General features: G+C 35.2%; 1 protein-coding gene across 1 annotated transcript in view; it reads right to left on the reverse strand.

The window, feature by feature from the left end:
- Positions 1 to 3,773: 3,773 nt before the first annotated feature.
- The window catches only part of KCNH8 (potassium voltage-gated channel subfamily H member 8), a 306,005-nt gene continuing 284,555 nt past the window's right edge, over positions 3,774 to 25,223 (reverse strand). The window contains exon 16 of the mRNA XM_039836783.1: positions 3,774 to 5,767. Coding sequence (XP_039692717.1) covers positions 5,063 to 5,767 — 705 coding nt within the window. The 3' untranslated portion in view covers positions 3,774 to 5,062. The remainder of the gene's footprint in view (positions 5,768 to 25,223) is intronic.

The raw sequence follows: 25,223 nt of genomic DNA on the forward strand, positions 1-25,223 counted from the left end.
TGACAAAAATCTGTATATGACTTTTGAAGCAACACCAAATTTCCATAGAGAAACTTTATGGGCAAAAAAAGTATATGTTTATGTGATATATTCATGTTATTGAATAAATTTCTTTCTGTAATTGTAAAGAGTTTAAAATAAGGCTGTAATTACTAAAATTCAGATACAAAATCAGAAGCCACATGGGTTGGAGCTAAGATGGCTGGGAGCAGAGAGAACAAATTTTTAGCCTGGTGCCTTCTCAATGAATTTTTGCTTTGTTTTATTTTAAAGGTAATTGTTGACTTGATTGGTAATTCCGTGAGGAATAGATTGTAGGGGACATAGTGTAAAAGCTAGATTGTGACCTATGCAGAGAAGATGTCGAAGGGGGATTATCTTCCAGAAGTTAGAGAAGGGAGAGGGAAAGAGGGAGCAGAAAATATGGAAGATGGAAGGGGGAAGGAGGATGGAGAAGGGAAAGCCAGGGAGGAAGTCGGGAAAGAGGAGGTGGCGGGAAGGAAGGCTGCATGACTTAGAAAGGAAGGGAGAGAGGGAGATGAGAGCAGGAGGGGGAGGTCGGAGGGCGTCAGGAGATAGAACTGACATTTGCTTAGCATTCATTATAGGTCAGGCAATGTGCTTTCACATAAATTATTTCATTAAACCTTCACAAAATTCTGCAAGTTAGATATCTTTTAATTCTCAATATTTAGATGAAGAAATCAAGGCTCAGAAATGTTAAATAACTTGTCTGAGGTCGCAGAGCAAGGAAAAATGGTTGGAAGCTAATACTCATTTGTGGCCCTCCAAAACTCCTGCTCCTTTTCCAACATCGTATTTATTTGGAGCATTTGCCTTTGGATAAACTGAAAGAAGCAGGCAAAGAAAAGACTTTTGGAACAGCCTTTAATTCAGGTAGCACATGCGCTGAGGCTTTATTTTCAGTGATGGTCATGATCTAAGGGAGGGCTACGTTTGGAGCACTATATAGAATTCTGTAATAAAGGCAATGTCTTAAAAGGATGACCTTAGAAAATAAACTATACCCTTCACGAGAAGAAGCAGCCTCAGCAAGAACTATTTGGAGCAAGCAATTTCCTTTGGTCTGATACATCATAGTCTTGACATTAGCAGTCCATTCTGCACAGAGGCTACCCACAGTAGTTGTCATTCTCTAACCAAATACTTGACTTTCTTCACATCCAGATGGGATTCTTCCCGATCTGGGAAGAACTGACCAGTTTATGAGACTTCATAAGGCATTTTCACTTTTTTTCCCTTTTAGAATATCCAAATAAGACAAGAAAACAAAGCCCTACAACAAATCAAGAAGTACTCATGCAGAACACATAGTAGGTACTTTACTATTAGTTGAAACAATAAATGCTTAAAGTTTTCGTGGAGAAAATGACCAGTCATTTTCATTAAAAATTCATTGATGTATTAAGAACTGTATGGAAATAATATTGTCCACAATTGTCAGTTTTAATTTGTTTGATTCTAGCTGGTCCACCTCCCATAGAACCAGCTCCTCATTAACTAAGAGATGATTACACTGCTTAGGGCAATGTTTCTGGAGTTTGTTTCCTGGAACATCCATATCAGAATCAGTTGGGACCCAGCCCAAACCATAGCAGTTAGGGCCCTGTAAATATGTCATTCAAACTAGGGCTTGAGACTATTGTTATGGGGGTTAATCAGGCCTCTCCATTATACAGCTTTAGGCTAAGTTAGGGCTATCTTTAACAGAATTTAGATGACAGTCCACTTATATATAAATTGGTAAGGTCTCAATCCTGTACTATTATGGATTGCAGACCAATACATCCCAATGTTTAGTATATGTAAGTCACCCAGTGAGTTTATTAAATGGGAGATGCCCAGGCCCCACCCAAAGGGACTAGGTTAAAGCTAGATTTTCTGCAGTTTAAACAAGTACCTCATGTGATTCTGCTAACACCGACTACAGAGCCCTTCTGGAAAACAGTAGTCCTATCAAATAGTTATTCAGCCTCTGAAAGGACACTTTGATAGTGATCTTACCAACTCTCGAAGCAATAAACTCCATTTGTAAGTAGCTTTAATTGCCAGAAACTTCTTTCTATGTTGAATTAAAATTAAGTCTTCAATAATTTGTCTGTCTGGTTCTCCTAATTAGAACTACACAGAAGCCTTTAGTCTCCAATATTATTTTTAAGAAAATATACTCAATCAAAAAAATAAGTGCTCTGTTCCCTTTGGATCCTTGCTTTGCTCCTTTAGCAGAGAGTGGGTGGGTGAGGAAAATGTAGGGATCCAAAAACGCATCCCTGATTAGAAGACAAGGGCCTCTGCTATTTGCATAGCAATAATGTTTAGAAAATCAAATATCTAGAAAAAACTTAGAATTCTCATTTCCTGAAATAATATCACAACATGCATAAAAAACAAAAACAAAAACAAAAAAACATATTATTCTGAGCTGCCCTGCATATGGGAGAGTCCTGTTTGTCAGAATGATGACAAGGCTAATAACCAATAAGGTGGGGCTGATTCAGATGCGGCAGGTGCCCTCCTGTAAGAAACTCATGGGAATCCTCTCTTCTCCCAGGTGCTTGCTCATTCTCGCCCAGTTGCAGATGTACCCAGGGAAGGCAGCTCACTTTTCTGCTCGCAAAAGTCAGTTATTAGGAGGAGATACAGGGAAGGTGACTGGCTGAAAAAATGTAGGCACGTTTCCAGGTATTTCACTGGACTTCCCCTAAATCCTCAGAGCTGAACTAATTTATCCCATTTGTATGCTTACTTAAAAAAAAACCCAACGAATATTTTATTTTATTTTATTCGTGGATTTCAAAAGAAATTAATTACTAGTAAAGTTTTAAAAGGCAGCAAGAATGGATTTGGACATGAAGGGAGGCGTACCCAGCATGGCCATGGGGGTATTGGGTCTATCATTTAAAACAATGTTATTGGGCAAGTTAAAAGATCTGTGTCCCAATTATTTATTTACAAAATGGGGATAATAATAACAAGGAAATTTTAGCACTGTTTGATGATCATATGCAGAAACATAACGTGTTAATTTCTAAACATCTGTTGGTATACAGTCAGTACTCAAAAACAGAATGTCAGGCATTAGTAGCATTAGTAATAGTAGTACTAGTTTGCCAGAAGGATATTCATCAACCAACCCCAATTAGTTCTTTTTTGAATGGTACGTCAAATGATGACATAGGTTGAGATAAGCAAAATAGGGAATACAAATGAACACATTGAATCTAGAATGTTGCCTTTGCCTCTATTTCTGCATTCACTTAGGTAGGGAGATTGAATTTTGGAAGTGGGAGAGTAGAAGACATTGAGTCTTGAGTGACCTGCCCCAGAAACATGTACTGTTTCCGTTTTTTTTCTGAGAGAGGATGTCTTTTCTTTCTGCCACCCTAGCCATTTTTAGAGTGTAAGATTCACATATCAGAAGTCTTGCTTTGTTTAGATGTTTTTGATACAATTCTCGGATTGTTTATTTTTTGTGGTGAGAAATAAGAACAAGGGGACTCTAGAATGTGAATTCAATAGGTTTTCTAGGAACGTCTGGGATGATTAGGCCCTAAATGTTCTTAAACATAAAATAAAACTTAAGCGAAGGCTTAAGCGAAGTTTTATTTAAACCCTTACCAAGCCAGCATCTAAATTTGCAAGCTAGTTGAGATACAGGGAGCATTATGAGTTCTAGACCACCTCTAGCATCCTTACTGTGTTATCTCTGGGACCGTGTGTGTGTGTGTGTGTGTGTGTGTGTGTGTGTTTTCTTCTGCAAAATAAGAATGAAAACACCTGCTCCACAAAACTTACAACATTGTTGAGAGCTTTAAAGAAAACGAATTAAAATGCTGATCCAATGTAAGCTGGAATCTCTCACAAGTCATAGCTCAAAGTCTTGGCTATGTTTTGTAATTTTCACCGGTCTACAACCTCTCCTGAAGGAAGAGCATAGGGGAAGGATATACCCAAGTTTTTCTCATTAATTTAAGCCAAAATGGCTCAATGTAGTTGTGGTCTCATATTCCACAGACCACTTTTGAGTTCCTGAACACCTAAGTATGATGTCTAGAGGAGGGACATTTATGCTGGCACAGTGGGGCCACTTTAATTCAGGTTGTTGATGCAAGTCAGCAGAAAGTAGGTGCAGCCCTCCACGCCACCAGGCCAGAGCTTGTGTACTTGACACTCAGTCCATGTTTTCATTTCGTTAATAAAATATGACCTCACTTTTCTTTTGTAATCCAGAAACGTGAGGATACGTTTGTTGCAAACTGCATGCAGATAAAAGGGGAATTCCTTTTGAAACTACATCCTCAATAATAAATACTTTTTGATCTACTATACATAACATAGTGCATTTCTTGTTAAAATGGCAAGCTCTTTTTTTTTACCAAAATGAAAAGAAAACATTCGTTTCTTTATAAATATTTTAAATAGTTTAAATACATATTTCATACCAAGGATATAAAAATAGCCTCTCTTTTTTTTGATAAATAAAGACATATTCATTTACATGGCAAATAACGTGCAATAACTGACCACTGGCCACCAGCTCTATTTGACTGATTGTCTAGGAGATGACATGCAGTGATAATTGTCCCTTTGCCTTCACAAAAAGAAAAATAGATCAGCAGGAGCTGTGCATTCCTGAGGCCGACAGTGCTACAGATATTGTTCAAGAATGACAAACAGGCACTCAGGAAAAACCTTTGCTGCACTTCACAAAAGCCACCTAGGACAAAACGAACCCACGAATTCTTTGTCTGGGACTTCTAGCTGCTCAGACCCTCAGGGTCTTTGGACTTTTACTGAAGTCTGTCAAACAGACCAGTAAGTTAATACCTGTACAGGAAAATGGTTCCATTATGTTTCTAGGATCTACAAAGTGTTTGCTACAGTCTGGAGGTGGTTGTGCCTTCTCCTGGCTCCTCAAGCCCTCTTCTGCAGGACTCCCAACTTTGGTCAATGTTCAAACCTGCCAGAGGCAAAAAAGGCAAACTAAAGCTGTCATGCAGTGGTGGGTTTGCAACTGGCAGCTGCCTCACATGCACTAATATCATACATTTATGGCTTTATTATCTTTCACTTCTGCTGTGCTTGTGACAACTTCCAAGGAAAAGTTTTCTAAGGGTTCAGTAGAGATTGATGCCATTCCTTCCCGGTCCCAAGATCCTGGCAAGTTTTCCAGACTGAACGAACTCATGGCACCCTGGCTGAAGCTGCCCTCCTCTGATCTGCTTGGGAGAACCAGGTGCAAAGATGTTTCTGAGGAAGAACAGACAGAGGATGAAAGAGTCGCCGAAATGGACTGCAGAGGCGTCAGTGTAGTATCTGAATGTGGAGAGATGCACCTTAAAAACTGCAAATGACCTTCTTGGACAACCTGGTAGTGGGCAGGTGAAAAATCAAGGTTTGGAGAATGACAAAGTTCATTGTCTGCAGTATTTTGCTCATGAGTTCCAGTTCGTTGGGGGCTGCTTTCCACTGAGGAGCGATCTACACTCCAGATGTCAGAGGTGACTCTTCCGTGACAAAGTTGTGCTTGAGTATAAGCAGCTCCACCTCCTTGGAAGTGTAGGCAAGGTTGGTGTGTACTCCAGGTCATCCTGGTCTGTAAGCTGTCCCTGGAGGGACACACAGAGGTGGTGTGCAGAGAGCAGAACTGGGACGGCTGCTGGGGTGACAGAACGTTTTCTAGAAGTTGCATCACATTCCTCATGTCTTTACCTAACTGGGAGACCTCTTGAGTCAATGATGTTACCTGTTTGAATACAGCAAAGCAAAAGGCAATAGTCAGAGGTGCGTGGTAGTGATTTCAGAGCAGTGATGCAGGGAAGTGAGATTTCTTAATAAGAAGATCTGAAAGGCTGTTCTACCTCCAACTCCGGTCAAGTGCAAAGTGTGAATGGGGAAGGTGGCCACCTGATCTAATGACGCACAAACTGTCTGGCATTCTTAATCAGTGTTTCTGGGGTTCTTGAATAAGAGGCATGGGTCCATCATCTCTGGTATCCCTGAAATATAGACAGTACCTTTTGCTTCCTCTGAGTTAGTGGATACACAGAAATCATCCCAGACACCTCATGACAATGTGGAGTGTGGGGAGTGGCATGTAAAGCATTCAGCACACTACCTGTCCAGAGTAGAAACCCGGTGAATGATAGCGCTCACTTTTGTCATTTCTGGTTGAGATCTATGCACATTATAGGTTCACAAACCAACTGGCTTTCAGGGATGATGAGGCCGTGAGCAATAACTCACACCAGATCTATGAGAGAGAGAGTCTATGGAAAAAGGGAAAGCTGCGAAATAAGAGAGAAAAATAAAAAGACCTGCGAGGTGGGAGAGTATAGATAAACACTGTGGGAAGCCCGGGTGTGCTGGGATCCATCAGTGAGTCTGGAACTCTATGGAATTACAAACCAAATTGTGTGGTATGTACTTTATTCACTTTTCCAGGGGAGACATTCAGGTTTCATGAAATTTTCAAAGGACACATGCCCCTCAAACACTTAACCACTGAAGAGTCTTCATTACTCATTTCACACTTAAAACCAATAATAAAATTCACCAGAGAATTTATTTTTCTAAGAATCACATCACTTTCTTTTGATCCATGGAAGACCACCAGAAGTAAATTTGACTTAAATTAGCTTTTCTGGAGTGTTTATATTCTTCAAAATGAGGAGAGCCTGTATTTCAGAAAGCAGGACATGCACATATATTTTCTAGTCTTTGGTTTGATTCATAACACTAACACATGTCGTAATACTTTGCCTTCATCACTCTGAGTGTATTTTAAAAAGGACTTCCTGTGACTTGATTTTACTATCATGAACAAAACTCCAATATAAGCAGCTGAACCCATTGGATAAATACCATCAGAAAACAAAACAAAACAACAAAAAAGGGCAGTTCAACTTCAATGATGCCCACACCAAGATTGTTGTTTTTGGTAAACTTTTCCAATATTTATGTATACATTCCTAGTTTATCCAGTAACTTCAGTCCACTTCCTCTGAGTGCATTCTGAAACTAATTCTCTCTGGCAGGCCCATCAGGAGGTAGTGCCGCTCAAATCAGGCATTTTAAAAAGGCCAGAAGGAGGTTTTTCCATGGTTCAGGCAACCAACTGGTAACACCTGCCTCAAAATTGCCAGGCCAAAACTATTTCTGCCTTTGCTGCTGGCGTGGAACTCGAGGGGCTCAGTCAAATACTTGTCCAGGGTTTTTAGCAGATTGAAAACTTCTGGAGACAAAAAGATACCTCTGAGCCTCATATTTAAGAAGTAAAATAGTGACTGTGAAAAGAGTCTATGTGTTTTGAAATTTTCACTGCAAGTTGTTAATTTTATAACTGGCCAACCCTCAATTCTAAACTGCATGGATCAGGCTGAAGTCAGTGTCTGGATCTGAGCACTGCAGACATTCACCCATGGGTCCTATCTTGAATCGATTAGCTCTTCTATCAATATTTCAGAAGAGAAGGCTGACACTCAAAGAGACATTTGAAGGGGCATATTAACCATCCATTTCTGTTGGTTATCTGAGCTTAATACCTGTATCAAATTCACTAGGGCTATATTAGCTCAGTTCCAAATAAATATTCTTTAAATCGGCCTTTTATTAAGATTAAATGAAGACACAGTCTTTGAAGAATAATTTGCATTTTAGGCACATCGACATGCTTTCAGGTATATTTTTCCTGTCTGATCTACCAAGAGCACCTGTAAAATGGGGACTCTAAAACCCAGAGATTAAATGACATTTTTAAGGTCCCTTATTTCATGAATGACACTCTTTGATCTAGAATTCAAGCCTTCTAAGTTTGGTGCTCTTTCTGTTGTAGTATATTATCACATGGAAAAAGAGACATCGCTTAAGTGTTGAGAGATTTTTGCTAACGTGGTCAGAATTTGTGAAGAGCACAGATAATACAAAAAATAGTCTCATGTATAAAAGCTGTCTGAAATGGTAACTCAACATCAAATAGGTAAATAGTGTCACCTCTAAAAGAAATTGGAGACTGATTAAACACAGTAAAACCTCCTCACAGCAAATTATATCAATGTGACAACAAAAAAGTTTTGCAATATGGGAAAATCTGGAACCGAACAATATGTTAACAGACATATTTCCGATAAACTATATTTTCTAGTCTTCAAAATAAGCAGTTATTATTGTCCCATGGTTGACAAATCTTTCCAAGGCCATGTTGTTGATGTCTAACTTTTCCTGTGCATTGCTACAACTTTGAGGCCATGAACTCTGAGTGGGAATCCAGAGCCTTGACTAGCTCCAGGAATGTAAACAAACATTAACATTTCAGAAAATAAAATTACTGTATTAGCTTTCTTTAGCTCTAGACCATAGTGTAATGATTTATTTGTATTAGGGAAGGTTCTTGGCACTGTGTCACTGGGGACACACCCCTGCACCTTCTTAAACTTACATGAAGCAATTAATGTCTATTAGGTAAGAGATCTCTCCCTTTACAAGAACAAAGCCAGCTGTCACAAGGAGAGATGGCATCTCCTGGAGGTGGAAATCCTACTCACACTGAGGGTGACAATGTACTGCCACAGAAGATGTAATAAAGTTTCACTGCAGTTTTGTTTACTGCTTCCTGCTGGGTTTGCTAACAAAATTCATTCTAAAACAGGAAAGATCTTGTCTTAAATGTAGAAAGCCAAGAATGCAGTGTCTTCACTTTGTAAATATGGCGGGGAGGCTCAATGCTTTTTCACAGCGCTTGCTAAAAAAGGTTGTTAGGGCTACTTTGTGAACAAGAAGGAGCTGTCTTCAAAATACGATTTAAAACCAGAGTACTGCAGAGATAGTTCAATAAAAACAAACAACATTTAGATCAAATGAAACAAAGTTTTCACACTTACCTCATAACTTCTTAAACCTTTAAATGTTTTCTGTCACTCATAGTAGAAAACACAATATCTTTTTGAGCAGGTATTACAAAGCTCGTCACAAGCCCCATCTCATTTTTCTGTGGCTCCATTTCCTGCATTTTCCCCTTTGCACACCATGAGACTGAATACAGTGAGAGTCTCAGCTCCCTGCTCTTGTGCTGTTCTCTCTGGGGGCCCTTCTCCTCTCCGCTCCTTTCGACCTGGTAAATTTCTTCTCTCTTCAAGCTTCTAATCCCTCTTGACTCTGCAGCTTTTTCCTGACAGCCCATTGATACTCATGTAGCAGTATCATACAGGACTGTCTACCCCCAACGAGGCTATTAAGTTTCTTAGGAGTAGAAATTGTTATTTATCTCCTGGACTCTGAGCAATGCTGAGCACACAACAAGCACTCAGTAAACCGTGAATACATAAATTAATCCAATTCCTGCCATTTTGAAGACTTGGTTCTCATATTGCCTTCAATGTTAATCTTATTTTAGCTCATGATTTTACCATAAATATCCTAAGGGAAAGCCACCTACTACAAAATTATATTGAGAAATCTTTAAATGGTCCTCTATGTCCTAAGTAAAAATGTTAAAAGTAGGTATTATGACAGTTCAAGTTTTTTAATATATATTTCCTAAACCAAATTTTTTGTTATCCCCTAGATTTTAAGAGCAGGTGGCATTTCCACTGTTAAGAATCCTTTTTTTGTGTGTTTCCTTCATAATTGTAGAAATGAATCTCCTTTGGCCAAGACTTCTGCTAGACTCTGCTTATCTTTCTTACTGCTTTGTCACTTGTCCCAGCATAAACTTGATTTCTATGGGTAGTTTGAGTTCTGTCAGAAACTTTCTCTACTTACTGACTCCCATATCTCAATACTACATTATGGGTGCCAAGCAACAAATTCAATTAAGTTATCACAGTTGTTTTACTGGTCGAAATTTGGCAAATATTTTACACCCTTGGTTGCTGCCCTGGATGGTTATGTGGTCTTCTGATTATTTACAAAGATAATAGGTAAAGAAACCATAACTTAATACACATTATTTTCATACTTGTGTATTAAATTATATTTTCTTTATCCATTTTTTCCTTCTTCCTCTTTCTTCTCCTCCTCCTTCTCATTCTTTTGTGGATAAGAATCTATCAATCTGGAATTTAAAACTGTTGGCCAAACCATTTCGCCATTACCATCTGCATACCCAAGTGTTCACATCCAAGATTTCTCTATCCCTTCCAAAGTCCCAACTGTTAGAAGTAGTGAAAACACCATCTGTGCTTCCAAGTGGTTTAGTTTTCTATCCAAAACTTTGGAGCACCTAAAGATTCTTCCCATCTCTGTTCTCCCAGCATCATGCATTTAAGCATACAAATCATTAGGTGTTTAGCAGGTATTCAGGTAGTGCATTTGCTCTTATTGAGCAATACCTCTTGTCATGAATAGAAACACCTGTGTGACAACAGACTTGTCAACTGTCCATGATAATCTACCCACTGATCTTTTCATGCCTCTAAGAAGGGAATCACTAACTGCCACAATTTTTTTTTTTTTTTATCTCTGAGTATCCAGATTTCCTCAGAGCTTCTGTTGGCCTTGAAATTGTCATTGTTGCCTACAATTCCAGAGTATCTGTTTTTCTCTTTTCATGTTTAATTTGCTCCATTGAAATAATGTTACTCCTCACCCTCCTCTCAGTCATACTTTCCCAAGGGCTTTCTTGTGAGAATTAAATAATATAATGGATATTAAAGTTCAGTCCCCATATAACTGGTTTTATGTCAGAATTCCAGCTGTCTGGATTTGATCATACAACACAGGCACTGAGCTTAGTTGAAAACTTCTGCACGGTAGGGAATCTCAACACAGGAATCATTCAAATAAAAGAAAATAAAAGCCAGTTATCTATATAGCTCCTCTTTAGCCTCAGCATGGAGAGGTTAACCATTCCTATAAACACTTTTACATAATTAATATTGGAAGAAACGGTCTCCAAATTTTAGCATTGCCTTTCATGGATCTTTGCAGTAGTAGCAATAACTAGAGCCTTTGGAAAATGTAAATTAAGGTCTTGTGTTTCCAGTCTAAGGTATGACGAATTGCAGTCAGATGGATTGAGAATGTGTGAGCCAAAATACAATGTGCAATTGGTGTTGATCAGAATTGAGTAAGGACCAATGTGGGGCTGCGGTGGGGGCAAGAGTGACTGGTCTTTATTGTTCTTTGTAATAGCTCAAGCTCTTGCACAAATCCTGCCATTGATAAATCTTTGTTGATTCATGAATAATTTAATGAATAGGAAGTTGTGTGGTTAATTTCTTAGTATGAGGTCCTGTTATTTGAACTTAAATAACTTTCGTCAATCTCCCCTAAATAGCACTGCAAGACACTGAAGTAAGAATCACTATATCTCCAGCAGGTAAGAATATTTCATATGATTTCAGTGTCTTATGGAAGTCCCACCACCTCAACATGTGTAAGATTTTAAAACATTTGTTAGAACATGGTTTAAAGAATCAGTCAATGGTGATGGTGACTTATTGTCCCAATAACACTGTTCACTGCCAGCTTTTGGTAGTGAGATTACATTTGGTGCAAATACAGATTTGCTGTTCTGGTGTGTCTTTAGATTGTACCTGTTGAGAATAGGAATGTGAGTTTCATAATGAAGACCAGAATGTGTCTTTGACGATACCTTTCATTTCACATAGAAAATAGCTTCCTTTCATGTTATATTATTCATGTTTTATACTTCTCAGTATTGGCTATTCACAAACCCTTTGATTCATGAACTCTGAGTATAACTGGAACTTCAGCTGATAAACAGAGAAAAAATGTGAATTCCATTTTTGTGCATTCAGTGAGCAGATGGGGAATGCATCTGTTGATGTAATCTTCTTAGCTTGAAGAGTTCTTGACCTGTCACTCAATTTTTGCCAAACATATACACATTTTTCTGCTAGACACAATTTTCCTAAATTCAGGGGTACTAATTACACCAATCCTCTCCCCCTGCCATGAACACATATACATTTTTACAAGCTCTGATTCAGGTAATTAAATGGTCTTTCATTTAATCCTTTGTTAAGTTGCATATTTATCATGGGATTCAGACAAGTTCAATCAAATGCCGTAAGCAGGCAAAACAAAAAAGACGATCGGCATAATTTCATCCTTGTGTCTTTTGCTTTGCAAAGCATTCAGAAACAAGTGACAGTCTTTTTATCTGTCAGCTAAAATAATAATCATACTTGGCACTTGCATAAATGTTATCCAAATGAGATCTCAATCCCATTACTAACGAAGGTTGTAAATCTCCAGTCTACAGCTGGAGAGACTAGAATGTTGGGAGGTGAAGTGGCTTATCCAAGGTCACACAGGAATAGTACCAAGAGTTTTACTTTTGCAGGTGCATCTAATGTGTCTTAAATTATAACAAGAGAATAATTACAAGTCTAGCATTACCAATACAAAATGACGAATTATAGTCTTGAAAGTGATTACTCCAGTGGTTTCATTGAATTTCTGCAAGCTCAGGCCTTTGGACACAACTTCATTACTTTAGCTGTACTATGGTAATCTATTATTTATCAACCCTTTGATTGCTTTTCTCATCTATTTTTCTGCTTCCTGTGACAAAGTTTGATTAGTATCTAAATTGCTGTCTGGCTAAGGGATCCCCACTACTATCAGTGAACACCAAACAAAATCTGTCTCTTCTCAAATATCAACTGTATAGGACAGTGCTTGTAAAGATTTAATGTATATAGGAATCATCTGGAGATCTTGACACAATATATATTCAAATTCAGTAGGTGTGGGGTGGGGCTCGGGATTGTGCATTTCTACAATTGCCCAATGATGCCAATGAAGCTGGTTCACACTCCAAAGTATCAGTGATTAATTCCTATTTTTATGGATCTAAGTCTCTTTGCTTGATTCCTCATATACTGATCTTATAGTAAGAGTTTAAAATTTAGTCTAAGCTGTTTTCTCAATTCCTTTGGCAAGCCTATAGTTGATTTTTCCATTTTAATCTTTAATTTCTTTCAACAATATTTTGTAGTTAATAGTATATAAGTCTTGTACCTCTTTGGTTTAATTTAGTCCTAAGTAATTTTCCTTTTTGAATGGAATTGTTTTCTTAGTATTTTTAGAGTATAGAAATGCAACTGATTTTTGTATATTGATTTTATTTCCTGCAACTTCACTGAATTCACTTGTTAGTTCTAGTCTTGAGGGTTTAGGGTTTTGTGATCGTTGAAGCTGCTATATTTGTTCTTGTTGACTCCCAATATATATATAATTTAAGAAACCAAAGACTCAAGTCTTCATATGGGCTTTTGATATTTCAGAAGGAAATCTTTTCAATACAGACAGACCATGGTTGATCTTTGCAAGCTAACCCAATAAAAAGAAAACCTCCTAAACTGGATTCAGACCTTTCTGTAATACTTGCTAATATGCGATTATCTCTGGGCCTCAGTTTACTCCTTTGTGATAAAAGTGTCTTACATGTCAGGATTTATAATGTCTCTTCAAACTCAAAATTGAGATTCCATTTTTCTCTTCTATTCAATGTCTTAGTGTCTGGTGGTTAAAATAGATATAATAAGTAACCCATGCATCTTTTATTCATTAATCATACATGTGTATCTACTATGTGCCAATCACATGGCAGAGAAAAAAGCAGATAAATGTTGTACTCATATGACTGACATTCTAGTGGGGGGATAAAGACAATGAAAAATGTAGATAAATAACTATGTAGTATAACAGAAGTTTGATAGGACTATGAGAGAAGTGAATTTGGGAATAAATTTGGGGAAAGGGGGTCGCTATTTTAATTAATAAATTATTTAATTAATTAATTTTTGAAAAATTAAGTTTATTGGGGTAACATTGGTTAATACAATTATATAATTTTCGGGTGTACATTATAATTTGACATCTGTATATTCTATTGTGTGTTTACCACCCAAAGTCCAGTTTCCTTCAGCTGGGGGTTGCTATTTTAAAAAGGCTGGTCAAGGAAGAGTTTACTGCGAAGTTGATATTTGAACATAGACTTGAAAAAGGAAAGAGAACTATTCATTCAAATATCTTGGGAAAGAGCTTTCTGAGCAAAGAGAACAAATACAAGAATTTGAGGTGCTTTTATAAGCTAAAACATTATGACAGATAATAATCTATGTTCTGGAAGTATCTGTAGGACACTGGAGTCGGTTGTGGTTGTCTTTGAGAAATTGAGTCAAGCAGAGGGGGCGGAGGCAAAGGAAGTTAATCAAGATGATGAAGAATTTGATTTCATGTTAGATGAGTAAAATTTCAAGGAAGAGAGAACATTTATAGAAGAAGAAAATATGCCACAGAGTGGGAGGAAGAGAGGTATTAGCTACCTTTAAAATTTAAAGTATTCTCATTTTAAAAAGAACATTTATGTAGATTTTTTAAATGCAACTCAAGAGAGATAGAAGTAGGAAAAGTGAATAACACGCTTTACAAAGAGTTATATCAGCTATATTTAGAGAAGGGGTTTCTAACAGCTCAAGTAATTGAAAAATGAGGTAGGTCACTATTTGCCATGGTTGGTTGTCATCAGAAGCATTGGGAGCATTTTTAAAAATATACATGTTCAGTGCTAACTCTGGAGGTCCTGAGATTCAGTTAGTCTGTTGGCTACAGAAATAGTCATTTAAACATATTGATTCATTATTTTATATATTAATTTATAAAAAAATTATAGTTATATAAAAACATATTCCCAGAGAATTTGAAAGCATGACCAGGTTTGAGAACCACTGGCATAGATTTCTCAGAGGTATGAGGAGCTTCTTACTACAGAAAATACTCAGGCAAAATAACTTCTTGAGAGTAACCTCAGAAAGAAAATTCCTGCTAAGTAAAAAGTCAGAATAGATGGCCTCTAAGATATCGCTCAATTTTCAGATTTCACGATTCTACTACATTATGAAAATACAATAATATCAAGCATAGGTTGCTTAATTATTTGTTTCAGAAGAATTCTTTTACTGATTGTTTATAACAATTGATGATTTCAAATTCTACCCTATTATGTGGTCATATCAGCACAAAAAGGAAATTAGACAAATTTTGTATTGATTTATATATATTGTGTTTATTTCTAATTGCGCACAAGTGAATGGGAAATGCCAATTCTCATTTCTCTAGGTGTCTTATTGTTCTCTAATAAAAAGACTGAAAAAAGTCCAGGCCTTCTCAAGTTCATGTATATTTATTTTCTAGTCTTGAACATTGAGTTACTTGAGATACAGGGTATTCTCTATTGCACTTTGGTAAAGTCTGAATACTTTCATTATTACTATTTTGAGGAAATTCAGAGAATTTTTTGGAGATGTAATCCAAGTTCTCAAGAACCTTATGCTCTATTTGAGGAAGAAATGTACACAAAACAAATAATATAATAAATAAAATAAAATAATATAAAATTATATAAAAACAAGTACCTAATGGCAAGTTTTGAAGTTCAGAGAAGGAATTTGGAAATTAGAATTTACCATGGAAGAATCAAAAAAATTCATAGGAGACTGGAGGTGAAATCAATGCTAAAGGAATTGTTACCCTTTTGAAAGATATATGGTGTTCTCATTCTTTTAAAAAAGAAATTCCTGTGCCAGGGAGAGGCTAAAAAAGAAAAAAAATCCTGTGCAATCCCTTCCAACTCTAAAATTCTATGAAAAAAATAACAATAGTATTTGTAATTATTGGATTGAATTAATTAGTGAAATTAATTTTCCTATCGATAATCAGAAAATGGCAGAGTTGTATATTCTTTTAAAAATATATAATATTACAAATTATTTAGGGGGATACTTATATTCATATTTTAAAAATAACTAGTTATTCTGCAACTATCAATTAGTAGTCAATTAATAGCTAGCTACCACAACTGGCTAACTATTAGTAATAAGCAATTAATAACTAATTGTTTAAATTTTATTTAAGTTTTTCTTGGTTGGTACTTGGTTGGATACGTAGTAACTCATGTTACTGAAAATTTCCCATTTGCATCTCTAGAATAGATCCTCTTTCCAACCATTGCTGCTCCTCAGAGGCTGACTTGGATAGACTTCATCAATAGGCTCATTGACTCTTTGGCTTCTGTTTGGGTTTGGCCTTAACAACAGATTGGAGGGAGGTAGGAGACAGAGGTCAGTCAGAATATGCTTCCTTTGGCTGCTTCCCTGAAGGGTTGGGTGGGCAAGAGTTCACAGAAGATTCCAATGAAAGATAATAGCTCCTGTGATCTTCTCCACCCAGCTTTCTCTGACTCAAGATTCTGTAACCACTCTCTACTCTGGCCCCTTCAGACCTAAGAATTGTAATTCAAGAACTTCTGTTGTTATTAGCCCTGGGGTAAGAGGAGAAGTTCCATCCTTTGTGGTTTCCCTACACTATGCTAACTCCTTTTGTAAATACTCTTTTTTATTCAACTCTGCTCAGATTTCCATTTTGAGTGTAGCGTTGGTCTCACTTAGGACCTGCCCAATATATTCATTTAGTTCCTCTATTCAAAGATGAGAAAAGGCCTATATATAAGTAATCATAGACAAAGAGGACAAAAACAGCTTAATCTCTAAAAGTTACATGCATTTTAAATCTATACATCACAGGATAAACTTTTGAGTGACTTTTTTTTTTTTAAATTTTGAGAGATCCTCATTATTCTTTAGTATTTTATTTATTTATTTATATTTATTAGTAGTAAAACTATCATGAGAGCTACAAATATGCCTATGCATAGAGGCTTGAGAACTGGAAAATAACCAAAAAGCATCCTCCAAATCATAAATTAGTTAGATATATTCCAGTTTAGAAACCTGTATTCATAAAAAGTTAGCCTTACTATCAGTAATATATATGTATTAAAATGAAAAAAGCAGAATGGTTTTTCTAATAGTTAAATGGATTTTGTTTTTCTATGTCAAAAAGTGAATGTACAGCTTTTGTTCATATTTCGTTTTTGAGAACTGACGGAACTATGTATGATCATGATGAGGAAAAAAAAGACTGTACAGTCAGATCTTAGGGTGGTCAGGCAATTCTGTCAGTGTGTTTTAGTCGAACTAATTGTCAATGAAAAGATATAATGGTAACATTAATTCAAAGGACCAAAGAATGAACTTTACCATAAGGTGTTACTAATATAGGTTTCCTCTGTTGGTCTCACTAGCAACATGAACTTCGCTTTTAAAATGCTAGAGGACAAATTGATAAGAATAGGTTTTTCATATCTCAAGTTAACTTTATTTTCATAGCCCGAATTTTCATAGCCATTTAGAAAAGTAGTAAAGCAACCCTAAATTAAGGAACAATCTGTTACTACTATTCAATTTCTTTGACTCAAGCAGACTTCACTGATCTGATCTAGTGACACAAATTTAAAACCTACCTACTAGCTTTGTCAGGTATAACCTAGACATTGACTAAAATTCTCTGTTTTCCAGCAGAAAGCATTTCATTGTCTGTATCTGTTTACTTGGATATTCTATAATAAATTTAGTTGGGGGATATTTTGACATTCAACTTTGAGCAAAAGAAAAAGGAGACAAAGTTTCTTTATTAACTTTTGGGTACTGTGGTAGCTATTGCTAGTGTTTTCTGGAAACCAGTTTTTTTTTTTTTTTTTTTCTGGGGTACTCAGAAGATTATACTTTCTGGCCTCTTGAAATTAATTGTACCCATGTAATTAGTTCTGATTAAAGAAATGTGAACAGAAATGTTATGTTTATTTTTTGAGCCAATTAATTCCCTATGCTCCCCCTTTGAATGGAACATAACCAATCAGTAACATTTCAGGTGGTGGCCCCCTTCTGTTGACCAGTGTTAGGCAAATTTTGCTTGAAGAAGAAATAAATTTTAAACAATGAGATTTGGAATTTGTTACCTCAGTATAATTTACCCTATGACAATGCCTTTCTGAGAATGGTTGAACTCTATAATATTTCAGACACATTTACTAGCCTTTTTTGAGGAGGTGAAAATGAGGAGAGAAAATTTAAAAGATGTCGATGTTACTAAACAAAATTTGAAATTTAGCTTGTAGTCTTAGTGATTATATAAAATGATCTTTTAAAGCCTTAGGAAAAGAGTGGATATAAGAAGATGACTGGAATAGATATGTTTAAAGGACATGACCTATGCTCCAATTACAAAATGTAATACAAACACAGTCATTTCTGGAAAAAAAAGATGCTTTTCTGTTGGTCTCACTAACAACATGAACTTTGCTTTTAAAATGTTAGAGGACAAGTTGATAAGAATAGGTTTTTCATCTCTCTTAAGTTAATAATGTGCTAATGTGTCAAATGAAACAAACAGCCTCATGACAGATCACTCAGTGAGATTCTTAATAAAGTAATGAGTGTCAAGAATAAAGCAGGGCTCTCCCAAATTTTGGTGCTCATCGCACAAATGTATAACTTACAATATATGGAGTAGTACAGGGTAAAACTGAAATACTTGTCTGAATTCTGGAGTTTAAGAAAATGTTTTATTTTGTCCCACATAAAGAACCATGATATCTTTGCCATAGAGGAATCTTTTTTTTTTTTTTTTTAAATTAAATCCAGTCAGGAAAAGATTATTCCCACCAAAGCAGTTTAAACATTAAAACAGGCCAACGACTTAAACTAGAAAGAAAGCCACTGGATTGAGAAACTGAAGGCATTTGATGGATGTAATGGTTAATTTTATTTGTCAATTTGTCAACTTGACGGGGCTATGGGATACCTGGACATTATTCTGGGTGTGCTGGTGAGGCTGTTTTTGTATGAGATTCACTTTTGAATCAGTACATTGACTAAAACAGTTTAATCCCTACTATGGGTGGGCCTCATCCAATCAATTGAAGACCTGAACAAAACAAAAAGGCTAAGAGAGAACTCTTCCTATCTGGGTGTTAACCTGGAACATGTTCTTCATCAGCTTTCAGACTGAAATAGATCTTAAATCTCGAATGTACTTGACTTTTGGACTGAACCTTGTACGACTGGCTCTTCTGATTCTCAGACTTTTGGATTTGAACTGGAACCACACCATTGGCTCTCCCGGATTTCCAGCTTGCCAACTGTGGATCTTGTGACTCCTCAGCCTTCATAATTCTATGAGCCAATTCCATGTACTTGAAGTAAACTTTAAGCAGTTGTAAAATCAAAAGTCAAGCATTTTCTGAGAATATCAAAAAGGAACTTGAAATAAGCAAGTGAATAAATCCTGGTACATAAAATAAGGCAAAACCAAGTAGTGACTCAGAGCAGCATAAAGAGAGAAAAGGAAGATAAGGATTTTGGGTAATGCCAGAAAGAGGCTGCTTCCTTAGCCCAGTGCTTCCCATATTGTTCCATAATATGCTCATGGTAAACAAAATGTTAATAGTTGTTTTGTCATTAAACTGATACATATGCAAATGAATTTAGTCAATGCAGGTTAAAAACAAGTTAATTTAGTTTCTTTAATGCAGGAATTCATAGAGCCTTATTATGCTAATGACCAATGTGCCTCTTTAAGAATATGAATTAATTCTAAGCAAAATATAACAGATGTATTTAACCACAGAGGAATTATTCTCTAAATTTTTAAAATTTTAAATTGTCTGGAAAAGAACAAAAATGTTTAAGCATTATATATGTTTTTGGAATTATATAAAGTAAGTGGGGAAACATCTGCCTCTTTGTCTATAGAATTCTATTAAGTAACAATCATAAGTGTTTGAATGTATCTTAAAAAAGAATATTTGATAATATAAGAAACCCACAATTAGTAAGTGAAACAATTATACATGAGTTAAATAGAAAATAAAAGTAAAATGAAAGACATAAATTAAACTATATTAATAACTTTAAATATGAATGAATTAATCAATCTTGTCAAAAGGCAAGATTGGTAGACTGAATAAAATGTTGTCTATGGAAGACACACTTCAGAGTCAAAGATACAGTAAGTTGAAAGTATAAGGATGAAAAAAGATATATCATACAAATAGCAAAATAAGAAAGCTGGAATGGTTATACTTATATCAGACAAAATAGACTTTAAAATGTTACTGGAGATAATGAGGGACATTTTGTGATATAACATGGTCAATCTTACAAGAAATATTAATAATTATAAGTATATATGCAGAACAACAGAGCCCTATATACATAAAAGAAAAACAATGTCACATTTTGAAGGAAATACATAATCAGTAATAATAACTGGACATTGCAATATCTCATTTTCAATACCAGGATAACTGAGCATATCGATAAGGAAATACAAAACTTAAAGATTACAGACATATAGCTATGGATCTAACAGATATCCAGCTCACCCAACAGCAGCAGATATACAGTCTTCTCAAGCACAGATGAAAGATTGCCCAGGTTAGACTATCTGCTATGCCATTAAATAAACCTGATTAAATTTAATAAGAGTAAAATCATACAAAGTGTGTTCTATGACAAAGGAATGAAATTAATAATAAAGAAATTTGAAAAATTCTCAAATACTTGGACATTAAACAACACATTACTGAATAATTGAGTCAAATAAGAAATCATAGGAGAAGTTAGGAAATAGTTTTAGATAAATGAAAATGAAGACATAATGTACCAAAGTTTATGAGATGCAGCTAAAGTAGTGCATAGAGGAAAATTTATAGCTATAAATGCCTATTGAAAAAGAAAAAAGATCTAAAATCAACAACCTGAACTTCTACTTTAAGGCACTGGAAAAAAGAAAAGCGAAACTCAAAGGAAGCAGAAGAGAGGAAATAATAAGGATCAGAGCAGAAAGTAATGCAATAGATATAGGAAAACAATGGAGAAAAATTATCAAAACCAAAATTTGTTTTCTTTTAAATATCAACAAAATTGACAAAGCTTTACCTAGAAAAAAAGAGAAAAGACTCAAATTACTAAAATCATGAATGAAAGAAGAGGCATTATTACTACTAAGCTTACAGAAATGAAAAGAATTACAAGGAAATACTATGAACACTACTGCCAACAAATTAGCTAACTTAGATGAATTGGACAAATTTCCACAAAGTCACAAACTAACAAAACTGATTAAAGAAGAAATAGAGTATCTAAATATATACCTATAACAAGTAAAGTAAGCAAATAACTTGCCATAAAGAAAAATACCCAGGACCAGATGACTGCCCTGGTAAATTATAGCCAGCATGTAAAGGAACATGAATAGCAATTCTTCACAAACTCTTTCACAACAATGAAGAGGAGGGAATACTTCTTAATTCATCCTATGAGACCAATTTACCTTGATACCAAAGCAAAACAAAGATAGAACAAGTAAAAAACAAAAACAAAACTACAGATCAATAACTCATTAATATAGATGCGAAAATCCTCAACAAAATATTAACAAACTGAATCCAGCTGTATATAAAATTTTTTTACCATGACCAGTGAGATTTATCTCAGGAATGCAAGGTTAGCTTACCATCCAAAAATTAATGTAATACACCATATCAATAGAATCAAGTACAACCTCTCACAACATATTATCTCAATAGATGCAGAAAAAAAGCATTTGACAAAATTAATACCCTTTCATTATAAAAACACTCAACAAACCAGTCTACAAGGGAAGTTCCTCAATATGATAAAGAGAATTTATAAAACAAACAAACAAACAAAAACACAGTTAATATCATATTCAATGGTGAAAGACTGAAAGATTTCCCTCCAAGAGGAGGAACAAAAAAAGGCTGTCTCTTTTTATTTCTATTCAATATTATACTGGAAGTTCTAGCCAAGGCAATTAGGCAAGCAAAGGTAATAAAAGGCATTCAAATTGGAAAGAAAGGAATAAAACTATATTTTTAGATGACACGATCTAATATAAAACATCCTAAATAATCTACTCAAAAATTATTAGAACTACTAAACAAGTTCAGGAAAGTTGCAAGATACAAGATGATCATGCAAAAATCAGTTGCATTTCTGTACACTAGCAATAAACAATTCAGAAATAAAGAAGACAATTCCATTTACGGTAGCAACAAAAATAATATAATAGTTAGGAATAAATTTAACCAAGGAGGTGCAAGACTTATATACTAGAAACAACAAAATATTGCTGAAAGAAATTAGAGTACAATCTAAATAAATGGAAAAAAAAATCCTATGTTCACTAATCAGAAGACTTAATATTGTTAAGATGACAATACCTCCTAAATTGATCTATAGATTCAACACATTTCCTATCATAATCCCAGCTGACTTCTTTGTAGAAATTGACAAACTGATGCTCAAATTCATATGGAATTTCAAGGGACCCAAAATAGTCTAAAGAATCTTAAAAGAAAAGAAAAAATTTGGAAGACTTATACTTCTTCATTCAAAACGTACAGTAAAGCTATAGTAATCAAGACAGCATGATACTAGCATACGGATAGATATATAGAGCAATAGAACAGAATTGAGAGCCCAGAAATAAACTCTCACCTTAATGGTTAGTTTAGTTCTGACAAGAATGTCAAGACCTTTCAATGGGGAAAAGCATTGTGTTTTTAACAAATGGTAATGTGACAACTGAATAACCATGTGGAAAAGTTAAATAAAATTGGACCCTTATCTCACACCACATACAAAGTTTGACTCAAAATGGATAAAGACATCAGTGTAAGAGGTCAAACTATATAATTCTGAGAAGAAAACAGGAATACATCTTCACGACCTTGAGATAGGCAATGGTTTCTTAGATGTTACCTCAAAATCACAAAAGAAAAGAAAAAATAGAAACAAAAAAAAAAGAAAAAATAGATAAACTGGATATTACCAAAATTAATACTTTTGTGCTTCAAAAGAAACCATTAAGAAAACAAAATCGTAATTTAAAGAATGGGAGAAGAAAATTATAAATTATAACTTGTATCTAGAATGTATAAAGAATTCTTTTAACTCAATAATAAAAAGACAACCCAATTTTTAAATGGGTAAAGGATCTGAACAGTTTTCCAAAGATGTACAAATGGCCAATAAACACATGGAAAGATGCTCAATATTATTAGCTATCAAGGAAATGCATATGAAAACCACAATGAGATACCACCTCACACACACTAGTATGGTTATAATAAAAAGGTCAGATAACAAATAAAAATTGTTGGCAATGAAGAGGAGAGCATAGCGTGGAACTTTCACGTACTGCTCTGGCAGTGTAAATGCTGCTGCTCCTTCAGGAAATAGTATGGCAATTTCTAAATTTTTAATGTAGAGTTACCACATGATCCAGAAATTCCACTTAATTACTCAAGAGATATTAAAACAAGTCCACACAAAAACCTGTGTCAATGTTATGTGAATGTGCGTAGCAGTCATAATACAATATCTGAAAAACATTATTCGTATTTGCCAAAAACTAGTAACAATCCAAATGTCAATCAACTGATGAATGGAAAGACAAATGTGGTATATATCCATGCAGTGGAATATTATTTAGTAATGAAAAAGAATCAAGTACTAGTACTTCACAACAGAGATGAAACTTGGAAACATTATGCTAAGTGATTAAGTCAGCCACAAAATGACCATATTGTACAATTCCATTTATATGAAAAGTCCTGAATAAGCAAATCTATATGCACAGAATGTAGATTAATGGTTGCCTAGGGCTAGGTAGGGCGGGGCATGGGGGCAAGGAGCTACAGGCATTAAGGATGGTGGGTGTGGTATACAGTTTATTTGTGGGGTAATACAATGTTCTAAAATTGATTATTGTGATGGATACACAACTCTACAAATATACTAAAGCCTTCAAATTGTATACTCTAAATGGATGAATCATATGATATGTTAATTACATCTCAATAAAATTGTTTTAAAAAGGAGTTAAAAAAAATAGTATGAGAAGCCAGACTTCTCCCTAAAAAAAGTCAATATAATGTGTTTCTGAAAAGCTCACATTTTGTTTAGGCATGTTATACATTTCATTTTCCTTAATATGCTTAAGACTCAATGTGGATTAAATGGCCTAATACTGACTGGTTCTTTTACGTATATACAAAATGAAATGCTAAAAAATGTCAATCAGTGCATTCGAGCAAAGCGCACTCTGGTAAGCAAAAGTGATTTCACAAGCTGCCCGCATTCTCCCATTTTGGAAATTAAGATTTGTCTGTGATTATCCTTGTTAAGCTTGGCAGGTTCTTTTCTGCCTAGTTTTATCATCATTTTGCCATTTATATGTTTAGTGTAATATCAGGTAATGCTTAAGCATTATTAAACGGGCATATGGAGTCTCTTTGCCCTTACATCTATAAATCTTACAGAATAAGAGTTACATTGATACAGTGACACAATTAGACCAAACTATTTAGCTAAAATAAGATGCACTGACATATAAACAATTTGCCCTATCATTCTGTATTCTAATTTTATACTGAGTATTTTCATAGCAAATGGAAAGTCTCAGGTGAAAGTAGTCATTTTCATGATCAAATATGTTTCCCTTAAGTTCATCCATTTTCATTTTATTTCATAAACACTGACTAATTCTCTCCTATTACACCGCACTGGGTACTGTTAGGTAGCAATGGGCTGGAGTGGAGGGCTAACTAGAGAGTCACTTTTTGTTGAATAGAAGCATAACCTTGTATGAGGAGGAAATGAGCATTTGACCACTTATTAAGGGGAGACATCATGCTTGGTGCTTTATATATGGTATTAATGTCTCACAATCCTCTATTAAAAATTTTATTACCATTTAATAGAAGAGAAATCTGAATTTAGGAGAAGTAAATATTTTGCTGAAGTCAGAGTTAACTTTTTGAGTAAGGATGTAAATATTTGTGTCTCTCCAAATCTCATTCTCTTTCTCTACTAATGTGTTTTATGCCTTATACCTGCTGTTACAGAGTACACAGTTTCCCTTGTTTGGCTTTGCTACAGTGTATTTCTGGGTCAGCTGGGTTTCAGAAATGAGAAAACACTCTAACTCTTACCTACAAACCTTTTCAGAAATGGAGCATTTGACCTACACAGCCCATGGCCCCTACAGTGATGTTTTGTTATTATTTTTAAACAATTCCTTTAAAGCGCACTATTTTTTCCTCTCTGTTGTAAAGCAGTAGCAATGTTTTCAAAAATGTTTTAATATTAGCAGCTGCCCTACATCTTTTAAACTCTCTTAACTGTTCTGCGAATATAAGTTTTACCAATATTATTCCTTTTCTGATTTTTGTTCTGTATTTAACCAGGTGATTATATATCAGTGAACAATTTACATCTTAGATGTTTGAGCAAATATCAGGA

Source organism: Pteropus medius, unplaced genomic scaffold (genome assembly GCF_902729225.1).
Source record: "Pteropus medius unplaced genomic scaffold, Ma_sr-lr_union100, whole genome shotgun sequence".
In the NCBI taxonomy this organism is placed as follows: domain Eukaryota; kingdom Metazoa; phylum Chordata; class Mammalia; order Chiroptera; family Pteropodidae; genus Pteropus; species Pteropus medius.